The sequence below is a fragment of the Schistocerca cancellata genome, chromosome 3 (assembly GCF_023864275.1).
Source record: "Schistocerca cancellata isolate TAMUIC-IGC-003103 chromosome 3, iqSchCanc2.1, whole genome shotgun sequence".
In the NCBI taxonomy this organism is placed as follows: domain Eukaryota; kingdom Metazoa; phylum Arthropoda; class Insecta; order Orthoptera; family Acrididae; genus Schistocerca; species Schistocerca cancellata.
In genome coordinates, this window is record NC_064628.1 from 748,035,707 (window position 1) to 748,054,465 (window position 18,759).

General features: G+C 38.5%; 1 protein-coding gene across 1 annotated transcript in view; it reads right to left on the minus strand.

Annotated features, from left to right (window-relative positions):
* LOC126175766 (glutamate-rich WD repeat-containing protein 1) overlaps nucleotides 1–18,759 on the minus strand; it is an 81,718-nt gene that overhangs the window by 8,675 nt on the left and 54,284 nt on the right. The window contains exons 6-7 of the mRNA XM_049922735.1: nucleotides 17,008–17,176; nucleotides 1,253–1,420 (exon numbers count right to left, since the gene is read on the minus strand). Coding sequence (XP_049778692.1) covers nucleotides 1,253–1,420; nucleotides 17,008–17,176 — 337 coding nt within the window. The remainder of the gene's footprint in view (nucleotides 1–1,252; nucleotides 1,421–17,007; nucleotides 17,177–18,759) is intronic.

Here is an 18,759-nt window from a genome sequence, read left to right on the forward strand (position 1 = left end):
GTGGGGTTGAGCATTGTCATGAAGAAGCACTACTCCCTCCATCAGTTGTCCTCTCTGGCGACTTTGGATTGCTTGCGGAAGTTTGGTCAATGTTTCACAATATCTGTCTCAGTTTACTGTCATCCAAGGTTGCATTAAATCGATGAGGGGTACCCCCTTCTGATCCCAAAACACAGTTTGTTTGAATTTCTTTGGTGGCAATGAACCGGAGTGGCGTCACTGACGATATTGTTGTTGTTTTGTTTCCGGGATGTAGTGAAACACCCAAGTTTCACCTCATGCAACGATAGAGTCCAACAACATCTTCTTGTTGCCTGCCCTCTCACTTTGTTGAAGAAACTTGCGAGCACAGTCAAGGAGTTGCTCCTTCTGTCCATCAGTCAGCATCCGGCGTACCCAGTGAGCACACCTTGCGACAACCCAACGGTTCTGTTAAAGTTCTTTCAATTGTGCCATGAGAAGCTTCAAGGAATGTGTTCAAGTTCAAGGACAGTGGCCCTACGAACTTTGAGCAGCTCACTGTTGATCTTCTGGAAAATCGCACCTGAAACCAGTGGTCTTCCACTCCGTTCTCCATCATGAACTTCCATGCGACCCTCAGCAAAAGCCCTGCACCATTTGTGGACATGCTGAACTGACATGCACTCTTCACCATAAACTTCAGTCAGTTGTCGACAAATCTCCATGGGTGCTAACTTCCTTGCATGGAGAAACCGGATTACCGCTCGAACTTCGCACTTGGCAGGAGTGGCAACAATACTTCCATCTCTGATGGCTGCCAAGCCAACACTGAGTGACATAACCAATCGTGGATGGGCGGGCTCGAGACTGGAGGAACCACTACGCATGGCACTGTTGTCAGATTTAGCCTAGCACCTTCCTTCGAGGCTGTAGCTCATTGGGAACCTTACTTTTGATACAACCCTTGTAGTTATTTGAATGGCTAAGTGCACACATTACTTCCAGCTTACAAGTTCCCATTCATTTAAGTCATCAATGATTATATCATCATGAAAACTGACTATCTTGCTAAGAATAGACAGCAGACAGGCCACAGATACTGTACATGTTACAAAACACTCAAAAAGTTAGTCACAATGACTAACAGTAAAAAAGTCACAATTGCTAACAATAAAAGTAGTACATCAGAACTGTAGTTTGAAGCATTTTTATTATTGATTTGGACTATAGTACTTGCATATATTTAGCAATGTGATATTTAATGAAGATTATACATAGAAAAAAACATTACCTTCAGATCTTCCTCCTCTGCAGTGTCATCTCTTTCCAGAGCTAAATCCCAAAGGGCTATTTGATTATCAGCACCACCAGATGCAAAAACTGTTGAATCCACAGGATTCCATTCCACTGTAGTCACAGGCTCTGTGTGATGCTTGAAGGTAGCCAAAGCTGACCCTTCCTGAAAAATATTTGATAGGAAGACAGAACATCAATTTGATAATTATATTCACTCTCGTATACCTGGCTATTTATTCTTTTAAACACCAGAGAAAATTCACTGGCAAAGGAAAACAATGTACAAAAGATGGTCAGCTAGTTATGGTTAATGCAAATTTCCACTTATTGTTACTAGAGCTACATATTTTTTCGAAGGAATAAAGTATGCAGTATAAAACATTGTCATACTTCTTGCCGCGTCAATTCAAGATACAACATTGAGCTTTTGATGATTATGTCCATTGGCTTTATCAGGAGTGACGGACTGTCAAAACTGCTGTTGTGATGGCCTCATAAAACCCAAAGATGGCTTCTGATTGGTCAGTACTTCTGCAGTTCTGTCGTAGATGGTGTCAACATCTGTACTGGAGGCACCACCAGCCCCGTCACAGTATAAACATTGTGATAAATATCTTTGCCTCTTCTCTGCATCAAGAGCATGCTTACATTCACCACTAAGATTATAATCACCGTCACAGCTGAAGTTCTTCTCATACATTCTAATTTCTACAGCCTCTTTAATTACAGAATTCCAGTATGTAGGAGCCTGGGACAAAACTTCTATTTCATCAAACAATACTTTGTGTTTGTTTGTAAGGCCGTGCTCAGCAACTGCCTATTTCTCCAGTTTCCAATTTTTAATGTGCTGTTTATGTCCTGCACAGTGGTCAGAATGGTATGGATGGACTGAGCAACATAACTGGGATTCACAAGGGATGTTATAAATTCCAGGGAGCCTGAGGCTGAGATGGTCCTTAACAGGGTGTAGCATCTCCTTTATCTTCTTAGGAGGTCAGAAAATAGATCTTATAACTCGTCTTCCCAGGACTCTGCCTATTCTGATGGATGTAGAATTGCAGAAATGAAGCAATGTAATCAGTGGCTCATCATGTAATGTTCGACATTTCCATTTTTCCTTTTGAAAAACGTTCTTCAGCTGGTTAATTTTAAAATCCAAGAGGTCCTCAACAGAAACAGCTTTTGCTCTGTGTATTAGTGTATTTAAAACTGCTCTCTTCTGAACTGGATGGTAAAAACTCCAAACACTAAGATATAAATCAGTGTGCATTGGTTTGTGGTACATTGAGTGGCTGAGACATCCCTCCGACTTTCATTGTAAAAAAACATCTAAAAATGGCAGCCTTCCTTCTTACTCTGTCTTGACAGTGAACTGAATGCTTGGGCACATAGTGTTCATATGTTCTTGGAAGTGCCCAAGAGATCCTACGCTGTGTGGCCAGACCATAAACGTATCATCAACATAGCGATAAAATGAAGATGGATGAAGGGGAACCAAATTTAATGCACTCCCTTAAAATGCTCCATAAAAAGGTGGCCACTGCCAGAGGCAATGGAGAACCCATAGCCATTTCATGCATCATTTCATAGCACTTATTGCCATATAAGAAGCAGATTGCCATCATAACATGTCGGAACAACTTATCATTTCAGGAGGAAAATGCTCCACAGGCCACTTTTGTAAAAAGTGAGACCATGTTCAGGCTGATTGAAACATCGTTAGGGCCAACTCTAATCTGTTTACTTTTCTCAACAAGCATCTGAGGGTTTTTGATGTAATGTTTGCAGCTGCCAACTATTGGAGTCATCAACTTGGTTAAATATTTAGCCCAGGCAAATTAGACTTTTGCTGACTAAAAAATTTGCACAAGCTAAAATAATTTTAATCACTGTTAGACATCCCAAATAAGAGTTGTATAAGCTTGCATCGGTTTCTGGCTTGTGCTAAACTTTAGAGTGCCGAAAAACAATGAATTTTTTTTTTACTTTTTCAGTTTTTCGCCTATAACTCAAATACAATGCATTCTACAGAAGATTTTGACAATATCAAAATGAAAGCACTCAAAATTTCGCGTGGAATAATCTACTTACAAGTTAAAATCTGTTCAGCCATTTAGCCACAATCACGCATCAAAAATTGGCATTTTTTATCAACTTCGTGGAAAAGTGAGTTATGCTCATGTTTCAATGCCTGTAACTCAAGAATGACTACTCCAAATGGAAAATACCATGCATCAGAGTTGTAGAACATTAAATTATGTTTAAAGAGAGTTCCTAAATTTTAAATTTGTTCACTCCTATTCACAGATACCAACAAAATCATGAAAGTATTTGTAATGTTAAAATCCTGCCATGTCCCATTACTTTTGCACCCCAAATCATCCACATTTGTCCAAATATTCAAATTTAAAGGCAGTTTAATTAAGAACATACCTACCTAGATAGTTAGCTCTATTTATTAATATGAATTAGTACCATGCCAGTCCAAAATGGTAATAAATGGATTTAAAAATTTAAAAAAACATATCAAATGAAAGGTCTTATTAGTGGTAATAATAAATTACAATACAAAACTGATGATGGATAATTCTTTTTACAAACATTTTTTATATTACTGAATTATTGTTCTGTATTTACATTTACTTACAATTTATTGCTTTTTTATGTTTTTCTGCATTTCTGGGGAACATGGTCCCAGAGAGGAAATATTGTCCAATTCTTTGTCTTCTTCTGGCATTGGATGTAAACAAATTCTTCCTAGACAGTGTCAATCTTATTCTTGATATGCATTGAATAAAGGAAGATGTCCTCTTCTGTTAGACAGTTAAAGGATGAAAGCCCCTTGCAATTGCTGCATACAGCCGAGAATTTTATGAACACTTTCCTGCAGGAACAAGTTGGTTGACATACCTTTTCGTATATGCAGGATATTGTGTTGAGCAGTTCCTGGGGCACTGCTGTTTGGGTGGTGGCAATGGGAATCAGAACTTTTTTGTTGTCTTCCAACCCCATTTCAGTGGATCCAGTTGATTGTTCCTCTAGATCTGACCCTGCAGGAAGACCCTAAGGGAGTGCTGGCAAGTGAAAGCTTCAGTGGGAGGCAAACATGTCAAATTGCAGATTTTTTTTATAGCTCTCTGGAACAATTTCAGATGAATTTTACTCAAAGGTTTGGAGCTCTCACCGATGTACAAACACACAATGAGCTTCGCTCCCGCCTCAGCTACCTTATCAGGATGGCATTGGGATCCATGAAGTCTGAGACGATGTGTTGGAGGCTCATGTTCTTTTGAAATGTGCTTATAAATGTTAATTTTCCATGTCAAAAAAATGTAGAGATGGTGTCACAGCCACTGAAGGCATGAAGAAATAACACGTTTCCTGACTTCTACAGAGAGCTTAGAACTTTCGGGGTTTTAATGGATGTGCTTGCATTTCCAGGTTTCATAAGAAAGATATTTGTGACAGGTCCTCACTACTACCAGCTATGTCATCAGTCAGCAGGACCAGAAAGTCAGTACCTTCCTCAACCATGAAGACATTGCCTCCCTGTCTCAACTTTTCTATACCTGTACCAATAATGAAGGAGTCTGCAGCTTCAATGGCCTGCTTGACCTGATACCCTTCACCACATAATTCTTCTGTCAGCACTGAGATAAGATGTTTCTTCTCAAGTTCATTTAACTGTTCTTTTGACATGGTTGGTGACGTCATTTCATCAAATAAAACAGAAGCAGATGACAGAGCGCATACTCTTTGAGCACGTTCAGCAGATTTTATGCTTTTCTCAGCTCCTCCTCAAGGTAGACATCAAACACTATGGTGCATTGGGACCCAAAGTATTTAGAAAATTGTATCAGGACTGAGAGGGACTGGTTCGCCATTCATCTTGACTGTACACTTCACAGCTCATAGGTTCATTGTTCTGATCTTCCTCAGGAACTGCACTTCCTTAAAAGTTTTCCCGTTGAGTATTTTCTGTGCTTTTTTTCTCCCTCTTTTCATAAGCCTCTTGGCAGCTAATGCCGTCACCTATCAACACTCCATTACTAATGCACATGATGGACATTCCTTGAAGGAATGGGTCATGAGAATCAAACTATTTACTGAATTTATCCACATCAGTGTTGTCTCTTTTCATCCAAGATTTGTGGTATCAACATGCTGATCTGATGAGGTAAACGATACACCACAGAATTAGTCAGTTTGGTGTGTAACGTCTACTGCTGTTGGCGTTCCAGCAAACCACCTAGCCAGAGTTCCATCGGTAACCTCCTGCCTTCGTGACATGCCCACAGAGAAGAATACAGCCCTCATGAGAATTTGTTAAAGGACATGTCTGACCATATGACTGACCAGTGTTTTTGGGTTCATCTGATGGTAAAACAACCTTCATTTACAAATTGCTCATGTTCAATAGGAGTGAGTTTTTATCAAGCTCCTGCATATCCTCCAAGTATATATGGCTAGTTTTGGCATAGTGGAAGTGGCCACTTGTGTGAAAGTACGGTATCCCATTCTTCACACTTCATAGGTACAATTCCCAATCCTCATTTCTTTCAGCTTCAATGAATTGTTCAAGTATTGAAACCATATGGAAATATTGCATCCATAATTAAATTGTTGGGCTTTTTTCCCTTCAAGTTTTGTAACTGTGCTTGGAATCCCCGCATCACTTCTTCCACGGTGGGAAAAATCCATGGAACCCCACAAATGGCAAAACAAATTAAGTTAATAACAACAACTTCATTAATTGGGATATGCCAGATGGCCAATTGTTCAATTCCCATTCTCCAGAAAGAGATTTCTGAAAGCAACAAAGAGGGAATAACAAATAAGTATTAGTTGATATTTTTTGTATGATTACCAAAAACATTCTGTGAATATCCATTTATGTCAGACGCATTTAGAAACTTGCAGAGTGGACCTGATCAGTATTGTCCTCCTGTTTCAGGAGTTTGAGTGCCTTATCATGGTGATTGCTACAGGCAAAACAAAGCCCACTTAGGTACCACAAACGATGGTGAGGTGGATGCCACGATTTGATGCTCTACCTTGTAGCACGCTTGCAAAGCAAAGTCCTCCCTAAGAAACTTTTGGAAATGAATCTACGTTAGAGGAGCTGGATGGTCCACATCGGACGATGAAGTGTCTGAATAAAGGAGCACTGGGCACCAGCTGGCCGTGAGCTCAGGGGCACGGCAGTATGGAGGGCATGTACACATGTTCCTATTGTTAAAGTGGGACTAGGGTGGTTTATAGAGTGCTGATGAGCAAGAGATGCCACAATGTATACTTTATTTCCCCCTCCCTCCAAGTTGTTACTGAGAAACTGGATCAGCTGATGACTCATGATGAGTTGTTTTCTATAAAAATATAAATAATCATTGTTTCTGGGTTTAGCTTACTGAAGTCCATGAACATGCAAGTACCCTCTTGTCTCTTCCGCTTCCCTTGCAGACACCTATGAACACTAACACAAGTAATTAACATGAAAAACTACGAATTACCTACTTGAATAATCAAATTCAGGTACATAGGTATGTAACTAAATTGCCCTTGTTGTTGTTGTTGTTGTTGTTGTTGTCGTTGTGGTCTTCAGTCCTGAGACTGGTTTGATGCAGCTCTCCATACTACTCTATCCTGTGCAAGCTTCTACATCTCCCAGTACTTCTCTGCAACATACATCCTTCTGAATCTGCTTAGTGTATTCATCTCTTGGTCTCCCTCTACGATTTTTACCCTCCAATGCTAAATTTATGATCCCTTTATGCCTCAGAACATGTCCTACCAACCGGTCCCTTCTTGTCAGCTTGTGCCACAAACTCCTCTTCTCCCCAATTCTATTCAATACCTCCTCATTAGTTATGTGATCTACCCATCTAACCTTCGGCATTCTTCTGTAGCACCACATTTCAAAAGCTTCTATTCTCTTCTTGTCCAAACTATTTATCGTCCATGTTTCACTTCCATACATGGCTACACTCCATACAAATACTTTCAGAATTATTTATTTATCGTATGGCAATACAGACACATAAGAAACAAACAGAGAAATCACTAATATAACAAACGTTAATAATTGCAAACCAACATTACTAATATAACAAAGTTTATGGATTATAAACAAACATCAAGTCTATTAATATAATCTATCGACTCTGGAGTTGCGAGCAGGAAGTCGTCGGGGCTCCCATTATAGGCTCTTCTGGAACACTCTTCAACAATGTGGCTGATGGTCTGACTTTCTCCGCAGTCGCACCGAGGGGATGGTATTTTACCCCATTTATACAGGGAGTAAGCACATCTGCCATGACGAGTTCTAATCCTATTTAGAGTGGATCACATTTTGCTTGGTAGGTCAAAACCAGGTGGCTTTTGTGTGATGCAAGGCATGTTATGATTTTGCCACGCGTTCCATTTTTCAGACCATGTGTTTGTGATACTGAAACCTTCTTGTACACAGTTCCTTGCTGTTCTTGTTGGCGGGTTCTTAGATCTAAGCCTATTAGTGTTTGCAGCCTCAATGTCTTGGTGGATTGGCAGGCTTCGATTTCCCATGATGTTTTTGTATTCACGTACAAGAGCGTCAGTATGTCGCAGGTGTGGCGGCGGGATGTGGCTTAATATTGGGAGCCATTGCGTTGGAGTGGGTTTAATTACTCCAGAACTCATCCTTAGAGTGTTATGCAACTGGACATCCACCTTTTTTACATGTGGGCTGTTTAGCCAAATCTGAGCACAGTATTTGACACAGTATTGGGGTGTAAAGCTAGTTCGCGTCCGTAGTGTAACACTACACGGGCACCCTCGGTAAAACTATATGAACTAGCACATACTGGCAGTCAGATAATCTAAGGACCTCCTGACTATAAGACACTTTCAGTAAGAGTTACTTTCAGAAACGACTTCCTGACACTTAAATCTATACTCGATGTTAACAAATTTCTCTTCTTCAGAAACGCTTTCCTTGCCATTGCCAGTCTACATTTTATATCCTCTACTTCGACTATCATCAGTTATTTTCCTCCCCAAATCGCAAAACTCTTTTACTGCTTTAAGTGTCTCATTTCCTAATCTAATTCCCTCAGCATCACCCGACTTAATTCGACTACATTCCATTATCCTCATTTTGCTTTTGTTGATGTTCATCTTATATCCTCCTTTCAAGACACTGTCCGTTCCGTTCAACTGCTCTTCCGGGTTCTTTGCTGTGTCTGACAAATTTACAATGTCATTGGCGAACCTCAAAGATTTTATTTTTTTGTTCTCCATGGATTTTAATACCTATTCCAAATTTTTCTTTTGTTTCCTTTACTGCTTGCTCAATATACAGATTGAATAACATTGGGGACAGGCTACAACCCCTGTATTTTACCCCTGCCACCTTTAGAATTTGAAAGAGAGTATTCCAGTCAACATTGTCAAAAGCTTTCTCTAAGTCTACAAATGCTAGAAATGTAGGTTTGCCTTTCCTTAATCTATTTTCTAAGATAAGTCGTAGGGTCAGTATTGCCTCACGTGTTCCAACATTTCTGCGGAATCCAAACTGATCTTCGCCGAGGTCGGCTTCTACAAGTTTTTCCATTCGTCTCTAAAGAATTCGCATTAGTATTTTGCAGCTGTGACTTATTAAACTGATAGTTCGGTAATTTTCACATCTGTCAACACCTGCTTTCTTTGGGATTGGAATTATTATATTCTTCTTGAAGTCTGAGGGTATTTCTCCTGTATCATACATCTTGCTCACCAGATGGTAGAGTTTTGTCAGGACTGGCTCTCCCAAGGCCGTCAGTAGTTTCAATGGAATGTTGTCTACTCCCGGGGCCTTGTTTCGACTCAGGTCTTTCAGTGCTCTGTCAAACTCTTCACGCAGTATCGTATCTCCCATTTCATCTTCATCTACCTCCTCTTCCATTTCCATAATATTGTCCTCAAGTACATCGCCCTTGTATAGGCCCTCTATATACTCCTTCCACCTTTCTGCTTTCCCTTCTTTGCTTAGAACTGTGTTTCCATCTGAGCTCTTAATATTCATACAAGTGGTTCTCTTTTCTCCAAAGGTCTCTTTAATTTTCCTGTAGGCAGTATCAATCTTATCCCTAGTGAGAGAAGCTTCTACATCCTTACATTTGTCCTCTAGCCATCCCTGCTTAGCCATTTTGCGCTTACTGTTGATGTCATTTTTGAGACGTTTGTATTCCCTTTTGCCTGCTTCATTTACTGCATTTTTATATTTTCTCCTTTCATCAATTAAATTCAATATTTCTTCTGTTACCCAAGGATTTCTACTAGCCCTCATCTTTTTACCTACTTGATCCTCTGCTGCCTTCACTACTTCATCCCTGAGAGCTACCCATTCTTCTTCTACTGTATTTCTTTCCCCCATTCCTGTCAATTGTTCCCTTATGCTATCCCTAAAACTCTCTACAACCTCTGGTTTAGTCAGTTTATCCAGGTCCCATCTCCTTAAATTCCCACCTTTCTGCAGTTTCTTCAGTTTTAATCTACAGTTCATAACCAAAAGATTGTGGTCAGAGTCCACATCTGCCCCCGGAAGTGTCTTACAATTTAAAACCTGGTTCCTAAATCTCTGTCTTACCATTATATAATCTGTCTGAAATCTGTCAGTATCTCCAGGCTTCTTCCATGTATACAGCCTTCTTTATGATTCTTGAACCAAGTGTTAGCTATGATTAAGTTGTGCTCTGTGCAAAATTCTACCAGGTGGCTTCCTCTTTCATTTCTTACCCCCAATCCATATTCACCTACTATGTTTCCTTCTCTCCCTTTTCGTACTACTGAATTCCAGTCACCCATGACTATTAAATTTTTGTCTCCCTTCACTATCTGAATAATTTCTTTTATTTCATCATACATTTCTTCGTCATCTGCAGAGCTAGTTGGCATATAAACTTGTAATATTGTAGTAGGCGTGGGCTTCGTGTCTATCTTGGCCACAATAATGCGTTCACTATGCTGTTTGTAGTAGCTTACCCGCATTCCTATTTTTTTATTCATTATTAAACCTACTCCTGCATTACCCCTATTTGACTTTGTATTTATAGCCCTGTATTCGTCTGACCAAAAGTCTTGTTCCTCCTGCCACTATATCTAACTTTAACCTATCCATTTTCTATTTTAAGTTTTCTAACCTACCTGCCCAATTAAGGGATCTGACATCTGAGATCCGAATGGGGGACTAATTTACCTCCCGAATGTTTTACCCAAGAGGACGCCATCATCATTTAACCATACAGTAAAGCTGCATGCCCTCGGGAAAAATCACGGCTGTAGTTCCCCCTTGCTTTCAGCCGTTCGCAGTACCAGCACAATAAGGCCGTTTTGGTTAGTGTTGCAAGGCCAGATCAGTCAATCATCCAGACTGTTGCCCTTGCAACTATTGAAAAGGCTGCTGCCCCTCTTCAGAAACCACACGTTTGTCTGGCCTCTCAACAGATACCCGTCCGTTGTGGTTGCACCTACGGTACGGCCATCTGTATTGCTGAGGCATGCAAGCCTCCCCACCAACGGCAAGGTCCATGGTTCATGGGGGTAGCCCTTAAATATGAATATTTGGACAATGTGGAAGATTTGGGGTTTAAGAGTAATTGTACTCTGGAAAAATGTCTTAGCAATATTTTAGGGCCACAAATACTGTCATGATTTTATTGGTACCTATGCATAGCAGTGAGAAAATTTTAAAATTTTGGAGCTCTTTTTACATAGAATTTAATGCTCTTATAAATCTGATGCATGGTATTTTACATTTGGAATAGTTATTTTGCAGTTACAGGTGTTGTAACATGACCATTACTCACTTCTCCACGAAGTTGGTAAAAAATTCTGATTTTTGATGACTGACTGCAGCTACACGGCTGAACCAATTTTAACTTGTACGTAGATCATTCTACACGAAATTTTATGTGCTTTCATTTTGGTATTGGCAAAATTTTCTGTAGGATGCATCATTTTCAAGTTATAGGTGAGAAACCAAAAAGCTAAAAACTTCCATTGCTTTTCAGCCCTCAAAAGTTTAGCAGAAGTCAAGAAGCCGTTACAAACTCATACAACTCTTATTTGGGATGCCTAACTCTGATTAAAATTATTTCCAGCTTGTGCATTTTTTTGGCCAGCATGGCCTTTTTTCAGGCTAATTTGGCCAGCCTGTAGGTAGGAAAACCAATAGCGCTAACAATTGGCCTCAATGGAAGACCTTCCTTGTGGGTTTCAAGTAATCCATATAGCCTAGAAGGTCTAGAAGCTTGTGTTCTAAGATTAAGCATTTGTATGTGCCATCTTCCAACAATGATTCCCCATTACTGCAATATTCAGCACTATTAAAAAAAAGAAACACACATATGGCATTTCCCTTGTCAGCTGGAAGTACCACAAGATCTTTATCTTTCTGCAATGCATGGAGCCCCACCTCCCCCCCTCTCTCTCTCTGCTCTGCTGATGTCAGATTTGGGCAGCTTGGCTGAGGCTATAATGAAACTGGTGGCAAGTCGTACATCGTCAGCATTGTCTTGTGAGAGATGCTGTACTACCTGTTACACCCCAATAATGAACTCCATGATAGGTGCAGTGTGTGGTGTAGGAGCAAAATTCAGTCCTTCAATAAAGGCGGAGATGGCACCTTCATCCAGAATCTTGTCTGACAGGTTGATGACAATGCTTGCTGTTCCACGAGATGACACCAATTTTTGTGTAGTTACAAGTTGCTCAAATTTCTTTAGCTGTTGTATTGCTATCGTGAGCTCTTTGATGATCTGCTGTCAACATACCAATGCATTTGCAGTTGAGAAATGAGAGAACTGCAGATAAATAGACACAGCAGTTGTATAACCTGTGTGCATTCATATCCAGTTCATACCTTGCATGTCATATCCTTTCTTTGACGATGGCCAGGCTGGTGCTCTGTAAAATATTATTCACTCCTGCTGACCTTATGTGATGTTTAACCACTGCAAACTTGGGCAAAATCTCCTTCTCCCAATAATGCTGTAGAAATGTCAAATTAAAACTGATGTCACTAATATAATTACTCCTTAAGAATGAGTGTGGATCAGTACGTCATATTTTATGATAGAGTGGACAATTTTCTTATGCACAACTACTGGCAAGTACGATTTTTGTAATTGTTTTGTTCACACTTCGTAACAGACATAACGCACAGCTGTTCAATGCATCACTCTTCGGTGAATGGTGTCCCATGTTTCATAGATATGGCTACACATAATACATATCTCTCAGAAACTCTTCAGAAGTATCTAAAGAGAGCTTATTATTGGAGAAATTAATTTAAATGTGGTTATACATGTGCTACACATCTGGTGAAATCTGGATGATTGTGATTTTTCTGTACAGATGGTCAATAAAATTCATATTTTCCTGACAGAAGCCTGTTACATTAAGATTCATAAGAATGCAGAGATAGTAAGTGGCTCAAATGATTGGGTACATGGTACTCAGACTGAATTTGGTATGTGAAGAAGCCGAGTACGAGATGGGTGTCCCATTTGTTGACTCAACAGAGAAACTGCCACGGATTACAAGCTAGTATTTTGGACTTCTTACATCCCACACTAACATTTGCTCACATAGCGACTATTGTGATAGCAAAAGCATATGAACTGTCCGTCAAAATAGTTCCCCATACACACTATTCCTAAACTTTGGCTGGTGTATTTTCACAGAATTCCAAAAAAATGGCTTGGAGAGAGAGTGAGTGGATAGGAGAAACTGTCATCAAATAAGGAGATTACTTATATGGCAAACGTGTTTTGTAGAGTCGAAAATTTTTGAGAGGGGTGGGGACAAAAATATTGGAATATTGTTGTAATATACACACTGAGCTGTGTGGAGTTTATTTTGAGGAATAACTGTTTATTTTATACAAACATGATTTTGTTTTTTATCGGCCTTCTCAATCCCACCATCACACACAGTAGCTAGTGTCATAGACCAGTCTACAATATTCTATCTTCCGCAACATTCTGTCTTTGGAAGTCCAGGACTATCACGCTCAGAATGCAGCAATGAAGTTTCCTCCCTCCAGGCCAGGATCAATGCCATATTGTATGTGTAACAATCACGCTCTCCCCATGACAACACGTTTATGCTGCAAGCCAGGTAAGGTATATTTCAGCTGGTATGCATGACAGAAGCAAAGGTGTGTTTTACAATAGTAGTAGGTCAGTTTTATTCTTGATGAAGAGTGTGGAGGTAACCCTTGAAACAGGGGATGACATTTTGTAGCTGAGGCTTTGTAAACTGGAGTAAGAAAATTGAAAACAGTATTTATGAAGGATGAATTTATCGAATGACTTGAAATTTTGCAAAATACATAAAAATGCATCAAATATGAACCTACTCTCAGTTGTAAACTGTACTGACTTTCAGTACCAAACAGATGTTGAGGGAAAAACATATGATTAATAACTGATGGTGAATTTTGTTTCACACCAAATTGATGAGTTAAAGTGAAAGACAGATTCCCAACAAATTAAGAATGCAATAACAAAGAAATGTTACACATGATTAAAATGCAATAAGTGTAATGAAAAATATACGAGAAAAGGCATGAAAAACGAGGTAGATGGACCATCAAGAAACATGCAGCATAGTCAGCTAAATCAAACAAAAGACAAAAATAAAAATCTGATATGTGGGAATAAGAGTAATAATATTAGAAGCATCATGGTTTCTGACTAACATATCTGTTCTGTTTGCTTCCCTTTGTGTTCTTTGTTATGGAAAGCCTTCTTTCAAAATTCCTTGCATTTTCAAAAAGAATTACAAATGCTTTGCCCCATTTCTCATGGCCTTCAGCTGATCACAGTTTCCCCATCACTTATTCTCAACATCATTAATGAAATAATTCATTTTAAAGGTAAGCCAGAGTAGACAAAAAAAGTAGTATCACTTGCAACTAACATTACGCAAAAAAGTGGCAAATACATATTCAGTTCAGACTACTCAGCTCAAACAAAAAAAAAAGTAGGACCAAGCACATAGACTAATATACAAGTCAATCACTCCAAGAAAACAGTGAAAAAGATGAAATTTATGGTATGTAATTGATACCAATGCAAACAATTTAAGTGTTATTCTATCATAACAAGCACATACAGAAAGATCTGGGAACCACTACTTTCTGTTATTTAGTTGCACTTAGAGTAGCAGAAAATTATAACAACATCCATTTTTTTCTTACTTATTTTTCCAAATTTAACAATATGCAAGATTTACAGCAGTGGAGTCTGAATATATGGTTCAAATGGCTCTGAGCACTATGGGCCTTAACTTCTGAGTTCATCAGTCCCCTAGAACTTAGAACTACTTAAACCTAACTAACCTAAGGACATCACACACATCCATGCCCAAGGCAGGATTCGAACCTGCGACCGTAGTGGTCGCGTGGTTCCAAACTGAAGCGCCTAGAACCTCTGGGCTACACCGGCCAGCTCTGAATATATGCTTTTCCCAAATGCATGTCAGGAGTCCACGTCTGCTCCTGTAACCACAATCTGCCAGTTGTAAGGCAAACAAAATACATTCTGTGAAAAATAAAACCTGGTATGGGCACTCATAAAATACCCTGTCTTAAGTAAATTAATTTGTAATTGCAGGAAATATTGGCTGCACTAACAAGCATATTTTTTTACCCCTGAGACCAGATCAAATGCCATTTTTGAGATACATGTGGCAGTCTTGAAGGGAAGATGAGCTGCAGTTGGTGGATATCACATTGACTAAAGAAGGAACAGAAATCTTAGCAATTGTTCTTTAAGCTATGACAAGGTATCCTGGGATTTGTAAGCCTTATAATTTTGAAGTTTTGGTTAGTGCTTGGATCACAAAGGTCATTTTAAGCTTTGAGATATCGTCTTGCTATCTTGATATTTATAACAATTTCTTCTGCCTGGATCACAACCTCTGTGATAAATAGGGTGAAAAACCTTTTATAAATTTAGGGTTTTGTCAACAGATACTAGATAGTTCCAATTATAGTACATAGAAAAAGTTATATTCAACATGTTAATTGATCACAAAATATGGGTGTACCAATCACACCCAGAGAATGAAACACTCTTGTATGATAAGGATTGAAGACTAGCAAAAGAGTAGTGCGTACATATTTCATTGAAATAGGATTTATTTTAAAAAAACATAAAAATTATGCAGGAGGAGCAACTGAGGCAGACATTTGTTACATTTTTGTTCTAACATAACACATCTCTTCTCCAGCATATACTAAAAGACCAGAGCTGATCTGACCTGATTTCTTGATCTTCCCAAAAGCAAAAGAAACCATCTGGGCTTAGTCCCCAGAATAATGTACTTGCCTATTAAACGTTCCTTAATAACAGTCACAAGAATGCATACTACGCCACATTCACTGAGTTGTTTGAGGAGATACACCTGTGCACACCAGTTGAACAAGTGTTCTTGTTTTTCTTTCTTTTTTTAATTGTATTTGGTCTACACATCATCCAGATAGCATTACATTATATGAGAGGTACATTTGTTGAGTAAAATTGTGTAAGGACATACTCAGCTCTTTGCAGAGCAGCTCTCCATGGAAACAACTCAATTATATGTGCATGTTACAATCTTTTTAAAAGTACATCATGACTCTCTATGTCATGATTTCTGACATGATAGTAATAGTGATACTAGTGGGAAATTCATATTTCAGCACACTTAAACCCCTGCGCATAGCAACTTCCTGACTCTCTCTCACAAGAAAAGGTACATGACTTAAATCCATTTCGGATGTTGAGTTGAAACTAACTCTATCCTGTGGAGATGAGTGGGGGGAAATTATGATGAATGGATCCTTAACAGAGACATAGGTCCTTCTTTTGGTTATCCAATCCACAAACTACAAAATTCTGAAGGAAAGTGAGATGAAAGGAAGCTTTCAGGAAAAGCAATACTTTAGTTATTTTCACCATACTTTCAAAGTGACAAAAAAGGAAGAATGCTTATTGAAAACCCATTCATGGGTGCCTGTCAAAAAGCACGTTCTTTTTTCTTTCATGACAGTTTGCAATGTAGAGCTGTGCAGCTGCTGACCAAACAGGAGATATTATTCACAAGAAACTTTGATTTTACTGATTGGCAGTGATATATGGAAGTAATCTCATAATCAAACCAAAGTGCACAGTAAACTACATAATATGAATGCAAAAATGTTCAAATGTGTGTGAATTCCTATGGGACCAAACAGCTGACATCATCAGTCCCTAGAGTTACACACTACTTAAACTAACTTATGCTAAGAACACCACACACACCGATGCCCGAGAGAGGACTTGAGCCTTCGGTGGGAGGGGCTGCGCAATCCGTGACGTGAGGCCTCTAACCATGAGGCCATTCCGCGTGGCAATATGAATGCACAAAGCGAAACTGCTACCAACAGCTATTATATGCAGCTATCACTGTTTGGATTGTTTCTAATGATTCTTAAATAATTTCAACTATTTATTTATTTATTTTTTATTTTTTTATTTATTTATTTTTTTTAATTTTTTTTTTTTTTTTTTGCTGAAGTAGACAGTCATTTTTCTAGCTCATTATGTCTATGTGATCCAGAGAGCTGAACCAATACGAGTAAAATTCTTCTATTAAACCTTCATAAGTAACTTACTTTCTTCTATCATTGTTACTGTGACAAGTTTATGTCAAATAATAAGTAATTTGTTTGCTATAAATTGTGTAAAGCAGATCTACTAACAGTACCTTGAACATTCTTAAATCCCATATATGGAGAATGCCATCATCTCCTCCTGAAACAATGAGTGGTTCATGTTTATTCCAACTGATGACATTCACATCACTTTCATGAGCATTCTCCACAGTTAATTTGTTTGCATCCTGAGGTGATGAACGGGTGTCCCATATTCTCAAACTAAAAAAGGGAGAGAGAAAGAACAATTATTACCAACCTTATACTGAAAATTTATATACCCTTCAAGAGAAAGTCATAGCATTGCACACGAGCACATGTTGATTTAAGTTAGATGCATTTCTGTCTACAGTGTCATTTCCTGTCTCACGACGTACAAGGGTACTTCAATATGTAAAAGTGTTAGAAATGAAGAAGTCTACTTTTTTCCAAAAACAAATTATTTACTTTTCAACATAATTGCCTTTAAAGGATATGTCTTTTCCCCAAGGTCTTGGCCTTTTTTATAAACCGTCCAAAATACGGGAATTTTCAAGCTCTCTAAACCATGCCTCTACCTTCATGATGACTGTATTTGAGTGGATTTTTTTACCTGATACCTACTTCTTGTTTTGGAAATAAGAAGAAATAGCAGGAGACAGGTTAGGCAAGTACAAGGATTGTGGCAGCAATTCCTAGTACAATTCATCCTTAATACTCTTTATGAACTTTCTGATACTAATGAGTATCAATATTTTAATTCGTAAGAAAAGCAGCTCATACAAAACTATTTATACCAAGGTGCCATATTTCATGCATTGCTGTTTACATTTAGTATGATTAAGATAATTTTGAAGTTTCAACATAAAAATATGTATCTCTGTTTTCCACTGAGTTTTGTTAAACATGAAGTTAATTCAAATAACATCTTTGCCAGTGATCTAGCTGGTTTAACACTTCACCTTACAAATGCAATCCTTGAACTTTCTCTTGCAACTGGCAGCAAGATTGTAATAAGCAGTCTTGTTTTAGTTGTTGTAAAAAGCATTTGGGTTTTAGTTATTTTAAAGAGTAGACATGTTTTTATTTAATTAGAGATCATAGCTAAAGGGAGTGAATTGAGTTAATTGTTGTCAACCAATTAAGTGAATGTCTCAGAGCACAGACGTTAAAAGTGTGAACATTTTCTATTCGGTAGTAACCCATCTAACATTTACAACCCTGAAAAACTACAGATTTCTTTGTGCAACAAGAACTCAAGATCATCGTACCTCTGAGAGGAGACAACGATAGCAGCAAATAGAGACAACGATACCAGCAAATAAATTGCTGTGTAACAAAACTTTGATAAACTAAAGCGGGCATGCCTTTTAATTTCACTCAAAAGATGAACATCCGTGCAGTGGATATATCATGAGACAGATACTCATTATTGAAAGAACAGTTGTCGTCATGAAACAGCACTTTCTTCTTCACCAAATTGAGACGTATTTCCTTCAGTTTCATACTGAAGTACTTTCGTATAGTATCACAGTGCATCACTGTGTAGCTATTGTTTTCTCTTTTTCTAAAGAATTCTATAACCTTTGAATCCCTAAATATTGGTGTCATAACTTTTCCAGCCCATGCATTCTGTGGTGCAGATTCATATGTCCCAGCCCATTTTTTTTTTTTTTTTTTTTATTGTTGCTTTGTTTCTGGGAAATCATGATGAATCTATGTCTTATCTACAGGGGTAATTTTGTGCACAAACTGTTGCTTAAATTTCTCGAAATATAACAACATAATCAGGAAGTTTATTTTTAATTACAAAGTCGTCATAGGTT